Consider the following 19,904-nt stretch of genomic DNA (forward strand, 5'->3'; position numbering starts at 1 on the left):
TTTGGAGATGCTTCCAAAAGATACTAGCCTTTGCAACATATTTATATTTAATGTGATCTCGAAAAAAGCTGGACAAACACCTTGTTATCAGGTTTGTCTCACTGTTTACTTTTTCATGTGCTTCTCCACCCTCCAGAAACCTAGCTAGAACAATTCCCATGACTGTCCATGACGTTGGGTCACATCTAGACTTCAGGGTTCCAGGGTGAAAGCTAGCTCATAACATGAGACTTACATCCAACGCTGCAGAACAGCTGTAGAGATTTTCACCTGCTTAGGGCTTTCATTTACTTCCAACATGGTAAAGGTGCTTTGGTGCATTAAATACCAACTATTTGTTCTGGTTCATTGCTTCTGATTTATTCAATCTCTGGTAGAGGTTTAATTAATATCTTCCTTTAGGTTGTTTCTCGCTCAGCTTGATGCCTTGCCAATCACTGTTTTCATTTCAGGGGTTGATTTAGGAAGCATAGCAGAGTGAGCGATCCTACCTATTTCTGCCTTCTGCCTGCTGTCCTGTGTGCTGATTTTTGACCGACAGTCTGAAGGCTGAGTAGGCTGGAATGGTCTGTGATCATGTTGGTGGTCTCCAGTTCGATTAGCGGCTGACAGCTGTGCTGAACAGTGGTGTGTGCAAGAGGAGGAAGTAGGTAAAAGTCAGTTTCGTTGACTGAAATGAATCTGTAGTTGAAATCTGACTGGAATTACGTGATTGGCAGCTCTGTCCATTTTATTTTCATATCTGCGTATAAACTGAGTCATTACTTTTCCATGAGATGGGAATCGTGTCTGTGATAACAGTTTTCTTCAACCATTACATCTTCACAGGAATGACGTAGTGCTTATCTGCTCTTATAGGTGTTGTGTTCAGTAGTTACACCTCAAAAGTGTGGTTCTGACCCCATTTTGGAATTCAGATGGAAGTTGGAGGACGTGACTGGTACCACTTACAAACTCTTTGTTTCTAGTATATATTATGTCATATGCAGAATTTGCATCCGTTTTCAAATCTCCTAAATTTTTATTTTCCTATACATTTTTCACTGAGTGCTAGAAAGTTCTACACATCCTCCAGGCAAGCATCTTAGCACGAAGGAATGTGAAATTACATGCACTTGAGACGTTTGTCACTGTAGCATGATAAGGAACAAATCTGCACCCCCTGAGGTATGTGTGCAGATGTTTGGTGACAGCGGGTGGGATTCACATGGGATAAGATCTGTGCAGTACGAATTTCTAGCAGAATGGGCACAGATACAAAGGCCGTGTGACATCTCAGTTCTTACCGTTACAGCACGTTGCAATGTTACTAACTTGCGTGGAATCATGAGATGTGTCTGTAGTGGTTTTAGTGCAGTTATGTCTTAGAGAGAATTATGTACATAGAATCTGTTGTACATTTATGTACATTAAAACCTGTTGTCCTAGTTGCTCTGAGCTTTTGCAGGACTTAGTCTAATTTCAAACCAGTGCTGATGGTATGTATCTCCCTGTGGTTGACTAGGAGCCCTAATCATAGGCAACGTGTTGGGACAGGAGGAGGCCAATGTTTTAATAAGCTTTAAGTCTGTAAAATGGGAAATGGCAGGTGAGGACAGGTAGACAGGAAATAACGTTGGTTTGTAGAGGATCCAGCATACTAGTAGCCTAACCCTTGCCAGTTTGCTGAAAACACCAAGCAGAGAAAGAAGAGCGTGTGGTTTTGAGGTGTTTTTTTTTTTTTTGGTTTATTTGTTTAAAGGAGGGTTGCATACTCCTTTGTATGATTTTGGTGATACTTCCTTGGGAGAATAATTTCCATGTATCTGGGCACCATGGAGAATGTGAAAAGAATAATTTCTTTTCATGTTACTGTTATTCTTTTGCAATTTTAATATCTTCAGCATTAGGATTAGACTATTTTTGGTCTATCAGTAAGCTACGTATGTTCTTTTTATTCTCAAGGTGAGCTTTGATTCCCTTTGCTAGTGCTGAAGCTGATGGTATTCAGCATTTCCAAGATTCACACCCTTTTTTTCTTTTAATTGTGTTTGAAGTTATAAGGAATCTGCTTTTTTGTTAAAAAGCTAGTAAGAGGTCATTAAAAGGATGAGTTAAATGTTGCGAGTTAGGAGAGAAAATGAAACTGAGCCTTTTGGTAACACCAATTTATGTCGATATGAAGACTTAACTAACACTCATTATTGGTAGTATTTAATTATTTTGTCAGCATCATTGCACATGACATAACTTTAAGGCAGCAGGCTTTTTTCAGCCACTGTATTTGTGATTGGAACTGTTTGTTGAAGCTACCCCAGTTTGGCTTGCTAAAAGGTCGCATCTTTCTTCAGCTGAGCAACAGCAGCTGCAGTTGCCAGGAGCTCCGGAGAAGTCAATGATAAGCAGGGCCGTTCGTGCGCAGGGAACCTGGGCTCCGGGGGCACGCGGTACAAGCGGTGTCGTGATTGCCTTAGAAACCAGGCTGATGTGATCGCTCACACAACCTGCGAGGTGAACTGCTTGGCGTGGGGATGGCCAGCAGCAGCAGGTCCAGTGCTGTTTGTGTAGCTCATCAATCAGCCGTGGAATGGCCTCTCTGCTGAAGATAAATAACTTCCTGCCTAGGCCTGAGCTTCACTGAAGAGCACTCTAGCCATAAACTTCAGCTTTCACTGTGAGACTGAATGCATCTGAAATTCATTTGCTGTTTTTCTTTTTTTTTTTCCTTTTTTTTGTCATATTAATAGGCCTGGATCTTCTGTCAAATAAACAAACATGAGTCATCTGAAGTTGTTTGTGGCTGCGGTGAAGTGGCATGGCATTAAACTTCTGCGAAAGCAAGATATAGCCAGAAGGGTGTTTTTACATGACCAACGGTATGTTTCATCGGGAACATCAGAACCGTTCCTGAGTGGGAGTAATTCGAATTATGTGGAGGAAATGTATTATGCGTGGCTTGAAAACCCGAAAAGTGTACATAAGGTAAGTCTAAAACTTAACTGTAAATGATGCTACTAGGTTAAGAGTAGAATTGATTTTTCTGTTTTTCACTTGTGTTATAAAAAGTCCAGATAAAAAAATCTTGTGCAAAATGAAAACTGTGAAACTAATTTCCTACATATTGATTGTTCTAAGATGTGATATTGCAGCAAAAAAAAGTACAGAGGAGCCATGGGTATGGTGACCTCAGCTGAAAGAATGAGAAGTCCACACTAGACTCAGAAACTTTCAGCATTCTTCCATGGAAAGGCTGTTAAAGCAGACATATAAGTAATTAATGACATCTTGAAGAAGACCTAAGAAATAAAATACTTTTAATTTTTTTTGGTTTTCGTAATGGGGTTATATCAGCGAATATGTTATAACAAAATGGCATATGTTGGTGTTGGTACTTCTAAACTGTTGTAAGTGAACTGTACAATCATCTTCTTAGGTAACTGTGCAAGTTGTAACCTTAAAACTGAATCTGAAATTGTCAGAAAAGCCTTCTTAAGTATCTTGAGAAGTGAATTCTTCTGTCTCTCTCCAGGATACTTCAGCGGTTTGCATTTTTTTTTTGACAATGTTATTGCTAAATTCCTATCTTAAGGGCAAAATATATGGACTTGTTTATTTTTTTTAACAAGCTTTCTGCTGACAAGCAAGGCTCTCTTATGGTGATACATGTATATTAACTTAGGTGGTTGATGAGAAGTCTGATAAATTCTGAAACAGATGAGCCATTTTCTACAGAAGAATTGTGAATTGTGCCCAGAATGTTTTGCCAAATTGGTTGTGTGTTTCCTTATTCCTGAGGCACATACATCAAAATGTCACTTAGAATTTGTTGCTCTAAGTCTGATAATCTGTCTAGAGAGCAAGGGAGTGACTCATGTTCAGGAGAAAAAAGGGGACCAAAAGTAGCAGTTTTGGAACTTTTTTCTGGATGCTGTGTATGATCTTAGCTCTGTCAGGAGGTGGCAAACCCAGCAGTGACTCTGAAGACTGAATGTAGTAGTTCACATTCCTGTTCCTTAACTTGGAACTTAGAGACCTTCTTCAGGAGTGGCTCCTCCTCTCATCCCATCTGTATTTGGTTCTTCTTCATGTAGCTGCCAGTTAAATTCCCAGCCAGTGCAGAGCAAAGTAGTAAGTACATTGTGCGAATGCATAGATTTAACTTACGAGATGTCCTCACCAGGTATTGGTGCTCTTAGCCTTTGTCTTGTGAGTGTGCTGGATAAACTCACACACGAGTGCTGTGCAGGGTGATATCTGCCTTCTAGGTTTCATCAGCTTGTGTCAGCTCCCTTTCCCTTAGGAGGAAGGACTGTGCTTGTTCATACCCCTTGCAGTGGAGCACGTTCTGCAGCAGCGAGGTCCCCTGGTGTTGCGAGGCTGAGCCGAGCCGTGCCGGAGCTGCCCAGGGTGCTGAAGGGCCCAGCCCTCCCCAGGCACTCCGCGCTGAGCTGCTGGGCTCCCAGGACCTGCTCCTTACTTTTCTTATGCTCATGGATGATTGGAAGTAAACTAACTGTTTGACAGGTTTTTGACGCTTAAAAGGATATGATTGATGGATACCATCAATGCCTTTACAGCTATTCTTCCTTAAATAATTGTTGGGTTTTTTGTTTATTTGTTTTTGTTTTCAGTTGGGTGAGGGAGGAGAACAGTGTTGTTAACATCTTTCTTACTCTGTTTCATCAGTAAAATTCAATTTCTTGAAAACCACAGTATTTCATCAGGTAAAAACTGCAAGTTCTCCACCCCCCAATTTTTTGTTGACAAAAATTGTTTAATTTTGCCTTTAAAAAGAAGAAAAAACTAAAAAACTAAAAAAAAAAAAAAAGGTAAAAATGTTGAGAGCTGCAGTCACTGTTTTCTTAGAAATAAGGAAAATGCATTTCATAGTCGTATGATGCTAGGTGAGGTTGTCATTTTGTCATTCTGCTACAGAAAGTGGTAGAGGCATTGGAAAACAATGTCAGAGTCACCAGCACCTTGTGTGGTGTTGGTTATGGTTATCATTAATAATTTGGATCTCTCTGCAAGCCACTCATATTTCATTGTTCTGTCTGGTATGTCCTGCGTTGCTTAGAGACCCAGTTTGTGCTGGGCTTTTAGACACTACTTTCTCTTTCCTCTTTTTCCTCGTGGATATCTCCTTATCAGTGGGGATGTACCTCCTTGTTGTTAATAAGATGAAAAAGCTTTTTTTTTTTTTTTTTTTTTTTTTCTGGGCTTTTAAAATGACACTCTGTTCACTTTTACCTAGAAACTGCAATTAATCAAGGCTACTTAAATTGTTTCCCTCTCAGAATAATTGATTAGGCATGTCTTCCCAGGTATGCTTACTTAAAACTACTGTTTGAAATATGACTGTCACGTGGAAATAAGCACATTCAGTGCTACTATCGATGCTTTTCCTAAGAATGTCTCCTTTCTTTATATACCGTGGTTATACGTCTAGGATATATATTTATTTCCATTGGAGCTTTTATTCCTCGTGTAAATCAGTTTTGGTGATTTCCTGCTCTTCCTTGTCTTTTGAATTTTTCTATTCTTAAAGCGGCCAAAACAACAATCAGAATAAAATGACGTGGGCTTTGAGAAAGGCATCATTATTTCTGCTTGAATTGTGGTGTCAGGGCCATAGATCATAAGGGAGAAGCTTGACAAGGCTCAGTTATTACTATCACAAGATTAATTACAAAACTGCATGGTTGGATATTGAGTACATAATGGCTACCATATTATCCCGTATGCCGCCGCTCCACCATGAGTGTGTAATCTCTTCCTTGTTGTATGTACTTGGAAAAAGGTGGGCTTCTTTGGTTTGACTTTTTTTTTTTTTAAATGATGCAGTGATACTCACTGTGTGTCTTCTAAGGTTTTGCTATCTTCAGTGCAGTTGATAAGGTTTATAATGTCACTAGAAATAAAAATCATCAAGATAACTACTATATTACCTGTTATTCTAAGTGTAACACTTTTTATTATATGAGTAGAATATTGCCACTTAATCACTTGAATTGTATTATATTAATTGGGAAATGAAAATCGAGGCTAACTACAACAGACATTTGCTGACAGGAAAAAAAAAAACAAAAAAAAAAACATGGGGGAATGTATCACGTATCACTTCATATTTTTTTTTCCACAGATGTGTTTTTCTATTATAAGTCCCCTCTACCATTTTTTAAAGAACTTGACTAATTTGGTTGAGAACCTCTAGGTTTGCTGTGGGACCAAGTTTGTCATGTGGCTGTTCAGTCACTTGGCAAATGCTCTTGCCAAAGACTGACATTGATACACAGGACTTGAAGACTATAATCTGGTATCAATCTTGAAAGACACTGCAGAAATTTTTAAAGGCTTTGATGGATGTGTGTCTTGAAAAAACTAATTTTCTGTAGCCAAATGATGTATTTTCCCTCCCCTCTGATTAAATGTCAAGCCAGCTCAACAAATCAATAAGTTCAAAAATGCAATAAGAAGAAATAGTGTGGGTTCCTTCTGTCCTGGCTGGCTGCATCTTCAGGTGTAAACATTTTGAAGGTATTACTTTGTGAGTTTGCATGAAAGGGTCCTGTGCTTGTTCTTGAACAGGTAGCCTGTTGGGCAAGTCTCCCTGGGTTTAGTTAGCAACTGTCTCAATAGACCACTTGTTTAATATTCCTTTTTTTTTTTTTTTTTTTTTTTTTTTTGGTGGGACTGTGCTGTGATCACTTTTACATCTAAATGAAAAGTTTCTGACGCAGCAAAAAAAATATTACGATCATCCTTGCATGCGTGTATACGATGGTTCGAAAAGTTGAGGAAGGAACCTTAAGATAACCAAAACATATTTCTTAGTAAAACTTTGCATGAATACCAAATGTCAGATTTGTCACAGTTCCAAATGTGTGTTTGGAACCCATCAATTTAATGAAAGTTAATAACCATGTATTGCCAAAGTAATTCCTGCAGTCTGAGTAGCCTTATTTGTAACGCAAAGGTATTGCATCTGCTTACCACTGTCTGGGGGCTGCAAACTCCCAGATGAGGTGCTGTATAAGCATGGAGTAAAAATACAGTTCTTAACAGAGAGTAAGAGGGAATGTTCTTACGGGATGTTCTGGAAATTCAGACTTCTAATCTAACTGTGGCTGGTGATGTGTCAAGTGAAGAAGAAAATATGAAATAAGCATAAGTGATAAGGGGGGAAGAATGAACTCTTCATCCGTATGTCTCGAACTGACCACCAAGCATGATCTGTGTGCCTTGATTTGCCAAGGCATATAAAATTAGGCGGTGTTTAGATTAAGTCTGAAGAAGAGGTGTCTCTTTGACCAACCAAAAGAGGTGTCTTTAAACAGTTTTTCTCTGGCATTGGACTCATGTTCATGATGAAATTCTTGCACACAGGTTCAATGTATCCCCGGCTTCTACAACTTAACTTGGAAGATTGGGTGAGGCTTTGCCCTTGCAGGCTGGCCCCCTTGTAGTGTTCCCAAATGCCTTGAACGTTGTAGATATTTCTGTATGAGGACTTCATTAATGAAAATACAATTTTATAAATATTTTTTCTGTTGTGTAATTAGTATTACATTACAGAATGAACAAAGGAATCAAAACAATGAATACTTTAAGTGGCTTGTGTAAAAATATAGAAGGAAAATTCAACAATTTTCTGTTTGTTGTAATTCAGTTTCTGTAATGTGTGTTCTCCTAAAGTTAGGACCTGCAACTGGAACCAGGGCCATAATTTCTTTTGTAGTAAGGTTCCCTGAGCTAGTCAAGGGAGGATTGTAGACCACAAGCCTCCCTCAGCACAGCTGTAATTGCTTTTCAACAGTTTTTTCAAGAAAGGCCCTTACGGACAGATTTGGAGTTAGCATATTCATTGAGTATCTTGAAGTATCATGAATTCTTTTAAGTATCATTACAGGAATGGATTAATTTCATTTATTAGGGTTTTCAGTTTTATAGGCTTGATAGCTCTTTACCAGCCAGCATACTTATTATACCCATTACTGGTTGCTTGAATAAACGTATCAGTTAAAAAGAGCTGTGTGAATGAACAATGTACCAAGATGCTTTGCTGGAGAGCAAAACGTGCTGCAGAGTTTTCTATTGAACAAGCTCAGTGTAAGAGATCAGACAAAAAAGTTTCTGTGTAAGTGAAAATATGGAGTTGCTACAGAGGTGTGGAGCCTATCATGTGTAGGAGCTGGACTCCATGATCCTTGTGGGTCCCTTCCAACTCGGGATATTCTCTTCTGTTCTATGTCATTGCTTACGATGTTACAGAGACAGAACAAGACAGATCTTTCCTCTTGCATTGAATTTACGCTCTCCTGTTGCTGGCTATTAGTCGTACTTAATACTGTAACGCAGCAAGGTATGATTTCCAGCTTGAAACTGATGCATTTGATGGAAACTTTTGTTTGAAGTAATAAATTTTCTTCCTTCCTTCCTTCCTTCCTTCTCTGTACACATGTCCAGTCCTGGGACTTGTTTTTCCGCAATGCTAATGCTGGCCAAGCATATGATCCCCATGTACCAGATCAGTTGGAAAGAAAGGCGTCATTTCTTCAGAGCCATGGCCTGGCCCAGACACCAAGTAAAGCTGAAAAACTTGTTGAAGATCATCTTGCTGTGCAGTCTTTGATAAGAGCATACCAAGTAAGTGTACTTTGGGCTGGAGGTGGGAGGTTCTCTTCTTGGCAAACAACCTTTTTCTTCCTTTTAATGTTCTTGTTTGTCCTCTGGTCTTATTTCTGTCTGTTAAGACTTTTTTTTTCTCTCTGACTCAGTAAGATTGACTAAATTGGAATGCTAAGTAGTAATTACCTGAAGTAATTTTGCTTCATATGAAGAGAATTGTCCTGGATGTGGTGGTACTAATGGATGTCCTGATGTGTGCAGTGAAATAAGAACTTTTCCCACTCTTCAGCTGCAAACCTTTTCATGATCCAAGTCTGTCCTCACCTCTGGGGAAGCTGTTACAGGTCTAAAGGCTTCAGTCTTTTTGTACAACAGGAGGAAATGTGTTTTCCTTCTCATGCATCTAGAGTGAATTTTGATGTTTTTGGTTTGAACAGGATTATAAGCAAAAAGAGAGAGGAGTAATAATGAATTAAACAGAGATTGAATTTGGAGAGGCTGAAAATACCGAGTTTGGGTCAGCTTTGATGAATTTCTCTTAGAGAAGCTATTCATCAAAATTGACTTTGTTTCACACAGATTTTTTTAACCCTTTTCTTAAATTAAGAAATTATTAATTAAGAAATTTCCTTTTTTTCTCTAGAAGGAAAAGGATTTTGGAAGTGCTACAGTGATTTTGGTTAGATGTTTGCTAAATGTAAAACAAGGTTAAGCATTTTTATTTGGACTTGTGTTTAATATCTTAAATTCAATAAGGGCTTGAAAACAGTGTGAAACAAATGAGCAAAACTCCAAACCTATAGATGTGTGTTGAGCAGAACGTTCCAGTTTGAATTTTAAAATGGATTTTTGTTGCCTTTTTTTTTAATAAATTTGTAATTTCTTGAGAAGTTAGCTATAGTTTGACTGGAACAGATCTGTTCTCAACACTAAGAATTTCATCTCCTGCTTGCTATGATGGAGGAACGGAGAAGGAACACTGTTTTTTTAATCTTGCCTTTCTGCATACATTGCCTTGTCACCGTTGATTCAGATATGAACCCTGCTAATGCAGCTGTTGGAGAGGTGTGTTGTTGGAGAAAGATCTGTGAATACAGACAAAACAGGAAAATCAGTTTGAAATATCTGTGCAGTAAACTACTTCAGCCCATTCACTTTTGCTTGGAGTAAAATTTTGTTGAAGAATTAGAGAAAATTAGAGAACATTGACCTACTTTGACAGCATTTACTTGGAATTGTGCTGGTTTGTTTCCTGTGTTTGAAAGAGTGTGTTATCTGACTCAAATGATGGAATAGAAATGTCCCTGTAAATGGCAGGCACCTATGTGTCTGTGACAAACAATGAAAGAGGATTACCTAAGGCAACTGTCTGTTTTTAAAAGGTATTTAATACCCTCTAAATTCAGCGTTGAAGGGATTAGATCAATTTGTGACCTTCCTTTGCCTGATAATGAAATGAAATTGAGAAAGATACAGAATTTTCATTTCTCAAACCTGTCAGTGTTTTATGGTTTTTGTGGTAAACTGCTTTGTGGTCTGTTAAGCAGGTCTCCTGGAAAGGCAGTTAATCTATTGCTTTTTCTAAAGCAGAGCACAGGATGCAATGAAAGAGGGATTTCCAGTGAAATGTGCATGCTTGACAAAAATGAGCTTAGACACTAAAATGATTCTAAATTAAATGCTTTGGTTCTTTTTTTCTAAAGTAGATTTTCGTTTTGGAATCTACATCTAGAAAGCATGAACAGTGTACTAAAATGGTGTATCTGACTGCTGCCTCTGCTTTGATGCGTTGAGATTTGCTGAGGTGCTTATTAAATTAGTGGCTGTTTTCATACATTTAATGATAATGACATTTTAATTTGAAGCTGAATCAGATTTAGGGCTTTAAGTCCTGTGTCAATGCAAAACACTCATGGCTTTTGTTTCATATTTGGAGCAAATATTTGAAATCTCTGGCCCAGCAATTCTTGGGAGGTTTTTTTTTTTTTGTTTTTGTTTTTTTTTTCCCTCCATTTTGGCTGAAGTTCTTTGAAAAAATTATACTTGGCACTAGCTCAAAAGTGTACCTGTTTGTGTCCTGTTTCCATTTAAATAATGTGGGGAGTTCTTTTTGTGGTTTTGAGAGAGCATCACTACCAGTGCTGGCTCAAGGGTTTTTTGGCTTGGTCCTTCAGAGTTTGTGAATCCTTTGACCCTGCATATGGCACATTTGTATTTGTTGTTATTGATTTGACTCTTAAAACGTAAAACCAACTCAAAATACAAATACTTTTAACACCTCTGCTAAACATTAACTAATGAAGCTATTAGGTTTATTCTTCACATTATATTAGAAAGAGTTTTATCTTTCTCTTTTCCTATCTGTAGTAAAGGATCTCATGTTCAAATTGACCATATTCTTAAACTGTGTTTTCATAAAATAATATAGAATAAGACTAATTAGTCTTGTAGCACTTGTAGATCATGTAGTATGGTAGATCAGGGATAATTTTTCTTAAAATTTTTCATTTATTTTAAGTAACAACAAAAATTGCAGGTGTAGCCATATCAATTTGACTTTCTTTTTCCTTTTGTTTATGTTTGCAAACAGCACTTCTTAGCACTGTGGTTGATGAAATAGTACCGAAAGCCTTCTAGAGGTGTGAAGGATAGTATAGTGTCTTTTGAAGTGATGTGTACATCAGGATAATGGGAGGCAAACACTTTCAATTCTAACTAAAAGTGCTAAACTGAAAAAAGTCTTTTTGACTTTTGTTAGTTGGAAACTAATAAAATCACATTCAATTTAAAACATTAAAATACTTTAGGAAAATTGTCCTCAATGCACTAACCGTTGCAATGGCCTGCAAAATGTTAACTTCATTTACAAGACATTACTAATTTTTGTTCTTGTTACACATTAATCTCTAGTAACTGATTTTTGTTCAGATCAGTAATGTACTTCTCTTCATGTTAAAAGATTTGTCAACCCAGGAGGAGAGTTAAAAAACAAAAACCAAACCAAAAAACAGATCTCTAAAGTATCTTGCTCTGAAACAAGAAAAATAATGAAACTTTTTTTTTTTTGCCAAGATCTGCAAATTACTTTACAAATGATAAATCAAAGTGCATTGTGGTACAGTACTGTGAATTTCATTTGATGGGCACAGTTACTGCATATAGCAATCATTTTTTGTTTGGTTGTTTTGTTTGTTTTTTTTTTTTTTTTTTTTTTTTTTTTTTTGCGGCATGGCTTTGTCATGCTTTGCAAATTGCCTATGAGGTGTAATACTAATACAGTATTTAATTAATTACCTGTTAGAAACATTGACAGTGAACAGTCATTTCTATTTGCCTGTTTCACCTGGTTTCACTCAGTCCCCTAAGATGAAATGAGCGTACTGCATAAAATTGGTAGTGCTAAAGTATATGTGTATCAGGGCGCAATCTACAAGCCATGCTTCCAGGGTATGCTGTCCTTAGTAGTAACCACCAGGTTATTCAGCAGGTGAGTAAAAATAGGTCCTTTAGAGTAACTCCTGCTAGATTTCATGGTCTAGACAGGATCACCATTTAGCCCTTAATATTACTCTTTAAAGATCATAAGTCACTTGCATGAATCCTTTTGGTTTGAGAGTCCAGCATGGTGATGTATGTTTTCTGGATTTAAAATTTTATGATTCAGCAGGAGAAAGATTTGCCAAGCTTGGAAATGGAACACACGGAGGATGTTTTCTCATCTGATTAAGCTGAAAGATCTTCCTTGCTTGCTTTGTTGCTTGCTCATGCGTGTGCTCGCTATCTCTTTTTTGCATGTTCATTTGCAATTTTGTGCTTGCTCATTCTCATCCTCTTTTTCACTCTAGCCCCATCTCTTATGAAAACTCGGCACAGTGGATATGGTGTACTTCATGAGCTTCTATTTTTCACAACAACTTGTCTGTATTTCTCAGCTGTCCTGATTAGGATGAAAACACAGCGCTCCTCCCTCCCCCCTTGTTTCTCCTAGTTTATCCTTTTTGTGTACACACAGCATTTCCAGTAACTGAATTACAACTCTTTCCCATGTGGTGTATCAAATATATTAAGGGGAAGGGGGGCTTTCAGTTTTTAGTGGTCTTGAAAGCCTTTAGGGATGGCAACCCTGCTAAGTTACATGTTTGTTCTTTGCATTTTCTGCTTTAAAAGCTCACTTTCACTTCTAAGTCACTCTCAAATGCTTCCAGGTTAATGGATACTTTAGCAATATAACCTTGTTCCTCTTTGATAGAAAAGAGCCTGGGCTGAGCTCCCAGATAAAATCAAAGTTGTCACTGTCTGAGCTATGATACTGACATTTACTTTCTTCAATCCGACTGAAGTTTGAAAGCCCCCATCTCCTCCAACTACTCATAAGCATAGGTGGTGGTAGCTTTTCCTCTATTCAGTGATGCTTGCAGCACTGGGGTCAAGGTTTTGGTTTTGTTGCTGTCTCCTAAATCAAGTCAAGAGCAAGTTGAGCCAGCATTGTGGTTTAACCCAGCAAGCAGCTGAGCAGCCATTCACTCACACCCCCCTGCAGTGGGATGGCGGAGAGAATTGGAAAAAAAGGTGAAACTCCATGGGGTCAGATAAAGGCAGTTTAATAGGACAGAAAAGGAAGGAAAACTAATAGGTGTTAATAATAATGATAATGTACAAAACAAGTGACGTACAGTGCACTACCAATGCCCAGCTGGTCCCTAAGCAGCAGCCCTACCCCAGCCAACCGCCCCACTTTATTGTTCTGCATGATGCCATGGAGTATGGGGTGGTATGGGACATCCCTCTGGCCAGTTTGGGCCAGCTGTCCTGGCTGTGTCCCCTCCCAGCTCTGCTGCACCCCTAGCCCCTTGCTGGCAGGGCAGCAGGAGGAGCTGAAAAGTGACCCTTGGCTCTGTGCAAGCACTGCTCCGCACCAACTAAAACATCCCTGTGTTATCAGCATTGTTCTCGTCCTAAATCCAAAACACAGCACTGTGCCATCTACAGGGAAGAAAATTAACTCTATCCCAGCCAAAACCAGGACAGCTAGTTTTAAATACTGTCAGTTGTGATAGCACATTATTCTTACGAACCAAAGGATGAGGATGCAGCTGTCTATAGAAATATATTGTGTATAATTTTCATACATTACTTATGCACTGGAAAAATACAAACCTTTTTGCTAGGAAGCATAGACATGTATAAAATTTGTGGTATATGTAGTTAGTTTTTCTTTTCTATGGACAAATCTTGTCAGGGCACAGGGAACATTTCCAGAACAGTATCATTGTAGTAACAGTCTCTAAATATTTTTACCTTTGCATCATTTTGTTGTCTCCAAAATATTTGTAATCTCTCCAGGACTAGTGATCAGAAGTCTCTTGTAGATTATGAATCTCACACATGGCAGTTTTGACACTCTTACTTTAGGCCTTTTCTTGTTTTGTTAATTTTTAAAAATACCCTTTCTCTCCCAGGGGTTGATGAATTTAACTCATCTTGTAATGATGAGTTTTTCATCCTTTTGGTTTCCTTTAGGTCCCATTTATTATGGGTTTATTATGACTGTTCTGCAATCAGAATATGAGCTCTGTTGTGTAGCTTGTTTGTAGATGGGTAGAAAAGAAGACAGCTTTGATTTTCCCCAACCTGTACTACTGAATCTTATACCTCTCTTTGTATTGTGTAGACAGATGAATCAGGTACACACTAGAAAACTAGATTGTTGTATACATTTTCATTATAATAGAGTATCTAGTGTTAGCTTACCAGTTATCTGTTGCCAAATTGTTAAATTTCCCCTTTTGGAGTGCTGTTATTAAAGAGTAGCTTGATATTGTGGAAAATACTGTGCTTTACTTAAAGACCTGACTGCTCCTGGCATGTAACATGGCACAGCGCTGTACTGCTCTTTTGGGTTTTGCCATTCGTGCTAATACTTATCTTCCTGCTAATACTGCGCAGCAGATGTAGCTTAGGGAGGTGAATTCTTTCCTATTGATGATGCTTGAGACAGAATTGTTTGCTTAGTTCCAGTCAGATAGACTTTGTGCTGCTGTAAACAGTGAGGTGGCACAGCTGTTGCCGTGGGCATCATTTGGCCTGTCAGAGCTTTATTGCTGGTGATTCACGAGATGCAAAGAATCTCAGAGGCCAGACTGAATTTACAGGTCTGGTGGTTCTAAAAAAGATGCTTTAGTTCAGTTTGTTTGCTTACAAGTGGAATGGATTTTGTAATAAACTCTCCTGCAAATGTAGAACATCTGAATAGTGTTTTTGTAAGTCACTTATTGTAAACAAGCCACACTTTAATCACTCCCTATTACTGTGTGATGTAATTTATTAGTAATATTTTTTTCCCAGAGACAATTAGGATATTAAAAGTGTGAATGAAAATCTATCCAGGTGATGTGAACTTTGTCCTTAAAAAGAGAAGTAATAAGGAGAAAAGAGTAATGTATTCGTTGAAAAAAAACTTTTAATGATTTAATTTGGTGTATTTGATTCATGCGTAAGGGAGATTTTATAAAACAAAAAACTTGTGTGGCTTTATTGAATCAATTCGTTATTTCATCAGCAGTAATTTCACACCTTAATATAAGGCACTAACCAATAGCAGCTTATGGCATATATTGACACCTGTAATTCTGCTAACAGAAAGGTGACTGAACTCCCCAGAGTGTGTTGTGTTCCTTGATGTCTTGAATATCATTCATATCACAGATGAAATTTCCAAAATTCCCTGAATGAAAATAGATGTTGCTATGTGATGGAGCCAGGTTCATGAAGACTGATCCCTTCAATTCCAACAGAAATTTCTTTTTCATCAATCCATGTTTTAAGTCAGCAATGCCATATTTTGCTATTCTGCAGCTCCTGAAAGAAGGATTCAGACAAAAATACAAAATGACAGAAATAGCAAGTGATTTATAGACGAGTCATCTTTTCTTAATTTTGCCCAGAGATTCAGATTTTACCATCTTTAGCAGTTTCTTTACTTAGATTTCAGTGTAATTCTACTTTAAATTGCGTGCCAGACAAACTAAAACTTGAATCCTAACGTATAGTCAAAAGCTATTAATAGAAATAGCGTACATATCCTGAGATATGATGCTTATTTTGTGTTCTTAGGGGAAAAATTTGCAAATCTGACTCTCTCTTGACCTTAGTAGTGCTTGCTTGTTTTGACTTCATGGTCTATCTACATGCTTTGGAGAGATATTGGTGACTTTTCCCTTTGTCTGATTTTATTAGCATTATTTTTTTTTCTCTTGCTTTCTTCATTTTGTCAGATCCGTGGCCATCATGTCGCTCAGCTAGATCCTCTTGGGATTCTGGATGCAGACTTGGATTCATTTGTTCCATCTGACTTAATCACTACAATCGATAAACTTGGTGAGTACACCGTATGCCTTATTATTTGCAATAGTTACTTGTCTTTTTTGTCTCCTGGGTTGAAGTGATTGAATAAGACATTTCAGGGAGGTTTCTACTTTTTTTTTTTTTTGAGTGATGATATCACAAAGTAGTTCTTTGTGTCTCTGTAAGGAGTCTCAGACTTCAGGATGATGGAATTTCAGCTCCAAAATCACAGGTAAGGTTCTTGCGAATTCACATTCTCATGAGTAATGATTATAAGCACAACACAAAAAAGGAAGTCCTCCATTTTTTAACCACACCAGACATTATTACTAATCAAAACAGCAGGCCAAGATTCTGGTGTTCTAAATTGCTTTTGTATCCTTTATGCTTGATATTTGTTTTGACCTGGGACATATGTAGGCTAATCAATATGAAAAACAAGCAAAGTTGTGGGTGAGGGAACTTGGCATTAGTTTCATGCCAAAATTGAATTCTAGCCTCTGCTACTTATCCCTTCTGTTAGACTTCAAGAAGTCTGTTTGAAGTTTTCAGAATAAAACATGAAAACAGTAGAATTTTTGAATTGTATGTAATCCAACAATAAGCATTTTAGTTTGCTGCTGGAAGAGTATACGACACTGGCTTTGCAAGGGGTTTTCTGGTTGGTAAGAGGGCATTTCTTTGAGGAATTGTTCTGATCAGTTTCTTTGTTCCAGCTCTATTTGAATAAAGAAACATCTGATTGATTTTCCTCTACTTTTAATCTACCTGGTTTGTTTAAAAGGGGGTATTCTACTTGCAAAGGACAGTGAATCAATTTTTCTTTGATATGTAGGGAAGCTCTTTGGACCTTACATAAAACATCGTGCAAGCAGTAGATAAAACAAGTTCTGCTTAGGTTTTCTGTAAGTACATCTACTGCCTCTTTGCTTCTGTGGTTTCTATTTCTGGTGGTAGGAAAGAAGCAGTTCTGACCTTTGATTATTCAAAGGCAGCAGTATAGTGCTTAAGGCTTTAAGGGCAGAGGTGCTTACACAAATCAAGGTTCACTTTGAAGTTCCTCGGTTTTAATTAAAGGGAAGTACCTACTAGAAAACAAAATGGACACTTAATAACTAAAGGTAATTTGTTCAGATCATGGGTAATTGTTGGAAAGTCAGTACAAATTTCTTTAAATTTTGCAGATAGCTTAGTGCAGTGTTGTGACTGGCCAAAAGGGATCATACTGAAGGCGTGAGCACCAGAGAAATGTGCTAGAACTGTGAGTGATTTGGGAGGGATGTGCCTCAGAGTTTGGTAACTGAGGTGACATTTCATTTTGTGAGGGGAAACAATTTCTAACCTAGTCTTGCAACAGGAAGAAAAAAAAAAAAGTATTTCAAATGCTGTCTGACACAAAAATCCTTGCATGTTCCAGGCAGAAAACTTGTGAAAGGCCTCTGATAGTCCAGAAAGTATTTTAGTGTTTGGTTTTATGTTTGATTTTCTTTGTCTCATCTTCTGGTTTCTTCTAGAAACTTCATGGGAGGAAGTTTCTTCTGGGAGTTTCTTTTAAAATGCAGCTAGTTACAGGTGTACCTGCCAAATAAGTGGTTCAATTTCTAGAATTGCTTTTAGTAGCTCTTGGATTTCAGTAAGATTGCATCTCTTTAAACATGAAGTGATGCTTCCATAAATAGGCAGTGCTATGGTATGAAGCACAGATGTTCTGTGTGTGCCTGTATGTGCCTGTATATGCCTTTTTGCATGACACAGCATGAGGAGCCTGTGAAGCCTGACAGAAAGACAGCAAAGAAGAAGAATACAGGATGGTAGCACTACTTGGTTTCAAATGAAACTATGCTCCCCGTTTTTGTGTGTGTTATAGAAAAAGAGAATTAATGTGGTCCTGAAAAAGCACATATAGAACCAGAAAGAAGACAAGATAGTACACAGACGCCTGTTTTAGTCACTTCAGATTCGATGCTTTAAAATTTATTGTTTTCCTATATATTATTCTAAAATAGCTTTAAAACAGAATGTGTTATTACTGAAAATGCTGTATAGTAAAAGTGATGGCAACATGGTTCTTTGTCCTGACTCCAACTCTAAATGCGAAGTTCCATACTTATTAAATCTTTAAATTGCTTTTTTTGTCTTTTATCTTCAAGAAATAAGTTTAAAAGGGAATGCAGAGTACTGTTACACATTGATTTAAGAGTTACGTGCTGGTTGTCAGATCAGTGGATGCCTGCAACATATCTTGAATCAAGATAAAGCATTCAAAAATAAAAATAGAAAAAAAATATTTTTTAGTATTTAAATACTTTTCAATATTTTTAGATGTGCACACATATAACTTCTCTCTATGTAAATATTTATTTATAAAATGTATTTTAAGTTTGATACTTATATACACAATTTTAAGCTATTTTTCCTTTTTCCATTCACATTTAACATTGTCATGCAGAGTCTTTAACTTGCATTCATATCACTCTTGTACTCCTTATCTAACAATAACTATTTAATGAACACATTTCTTTAAATTCCAGAATTGAATCCAGCTCATTGTACTAATGGATGCATCCAAAATATTGACATTTTCAATTCTTGATCTGTATTCTTCTTTATTAATATTGCTTTATTAAACTTCAATTTGTGGTGGCTTGAAGAACAATTCTAATTTCATTTTTGTTTCATACCTTGCTTTGCTAATTGATAATGCACGTGTTGTAGGGTTTTATGGCTTACATGAATCGGACTTGGACAAAGTCTTTCAGCTGCCTACAACCACTTTCATAGGAGGAAATGAGAACAGTCTTTCTTTACGAGAGATCATCAAACGGCTGGAGGTCAGTGTGACATCTTTGATTTGTGATTTGAGATCCTGAGACAAGTGAACATTTTTCTAGTTGTAAGTCACAAAGAACTGACAATTATTAATACAGCAAATGACAGCAAAATAACCCTTGAACGTTTTTTTTTTAGAGATGGTAGCTCCATTAGTTCCATTGAATGGATGTCTGAACTGCATTGATTAAGGATGAGTATAAAAATATGAATATGGTAGAATACTAATTTAGGCCCTAGTTTTGCAAAAAGAGCTTATGTTGCTTGAAAGGAGTAGAACCTTAAGTACTTGTGTTTCCTATCACAGATAAGATACTTGCATACAATTAGTAAGGGAATGTGTTGACTTGCACATCTGACCCACAGTTATAGCCGCTTATCTGACGCACAGGCACATTTCTGTTGAGCTTTAGAGCTCTATATTTGCTTTTTGTTTTTTGTACTTCCAGCATGTCTGTGCAGCAGTTTTCAAGAAAATCCTTAAAATCATAATGTACAAATAAATGGAGAAAATCAGTAGCAAAATTTAAAAGCCTCAAGAAACTCATTTGTATTAAAGATGAAATAACTTTCCAGTTTTCCCTCCTCTTGCCAGACCTCTAGAGTTTTTTTTTTCTACTGAAGTTAACATTAAATTCCTTTTTAGAGGTAGTAGAGAGCATATACTGTGTGTTCAGAATGGTTTTGACTCAAACTCACAATGTGTTTTTTCTATTGACTGTATGTTGAACACATTTTTTGGGTGAGATGTTCTTTTTAAAGTAAGAAAAGAAATAGGAGATAAAAGTTTTGAAGTATCTTTGCTATTTTTTCTTTTGTTTCTCTGGTCTGAGCAGCTTGGTTTATTTTTTGGATTTTCAGCCTTCTGAGAATTGACAGCTATCAGGTAATTTGCATGAGGCTTTATAGCTGTCTTCTTATTGTCTTTATCACTTCACTTTAGGTGGCATTTTAAAAAGACAGGATAAATTTTGATAAATCACTCAATCTTTGCTGTTGCATATAAGAAAAGACTGTACTATGCCTGTGAGAAAAGTTTCAAATTAGGTGAAATATGCCAGTAAGTTTAAGGCAGATACATGGGCCTATTTTGAAAGTACTGCACAATGCTGGATCATCACAAC

At 37.3% G+C, this 19,904-nt stretch overlaps 1 protein-coding gene across 4 annotated transcripts in view; it reads left to right on the forward strand.

Moving 5' to 3' along the window:
- OGDHL (oxoglutarate dehydrogenase L) overlaps nt 1–19,904 on the forward strand; it is a 55,885-nt gene that overhangs the window by 1,626 nt on the left and 34,355 nt on the right. For 2 of the 4 annotated variants that reach the window (XM_035329998.1, XM_035329995.1), the window contains exons 2-5: nt 2,727–2,961; nt 8,446–8,625; nt 15,882–15,984; nt 18,667–18,782. In XM_035329998.1, coding sequence (XP_035185889.1) covers nt 2,755–2,961; nt 8,446–8,625; nt 15,882–15,984; nt 18,667–18,782 — 606 coding nt within the window. In that variant the 5' untranslated portion in view covers nt 2,727–2,754. Of the gene's footprint in view, nt 1–452; nt 657–2,726; nt 2,962–8,445; nt 8,626–15,881; nt 15,985–18,666; nt 18,783–19,904 lie in introns of all 4 variants that reach the window. The other 2 variants (XM_035329996.1, XM_035329997.1) reach the window with 2 other exon arrangements.

Source organism: Oxyura jamaicensis, chromosome 6 (genome assembly GCF_011077185.1).
Source record: "Oxyura jamaicensis isolate SHBP4307 breed ruddy duck chromosome 6, BPBGC_Ojam_1.0, whole genome shotgun sequence".
Lineage (NCBI taxonomy): Eukaryota > Metazoa > Chordata > Aves > Anseriformes > Anatidae > Oxyura > Oxyura jamaicensis.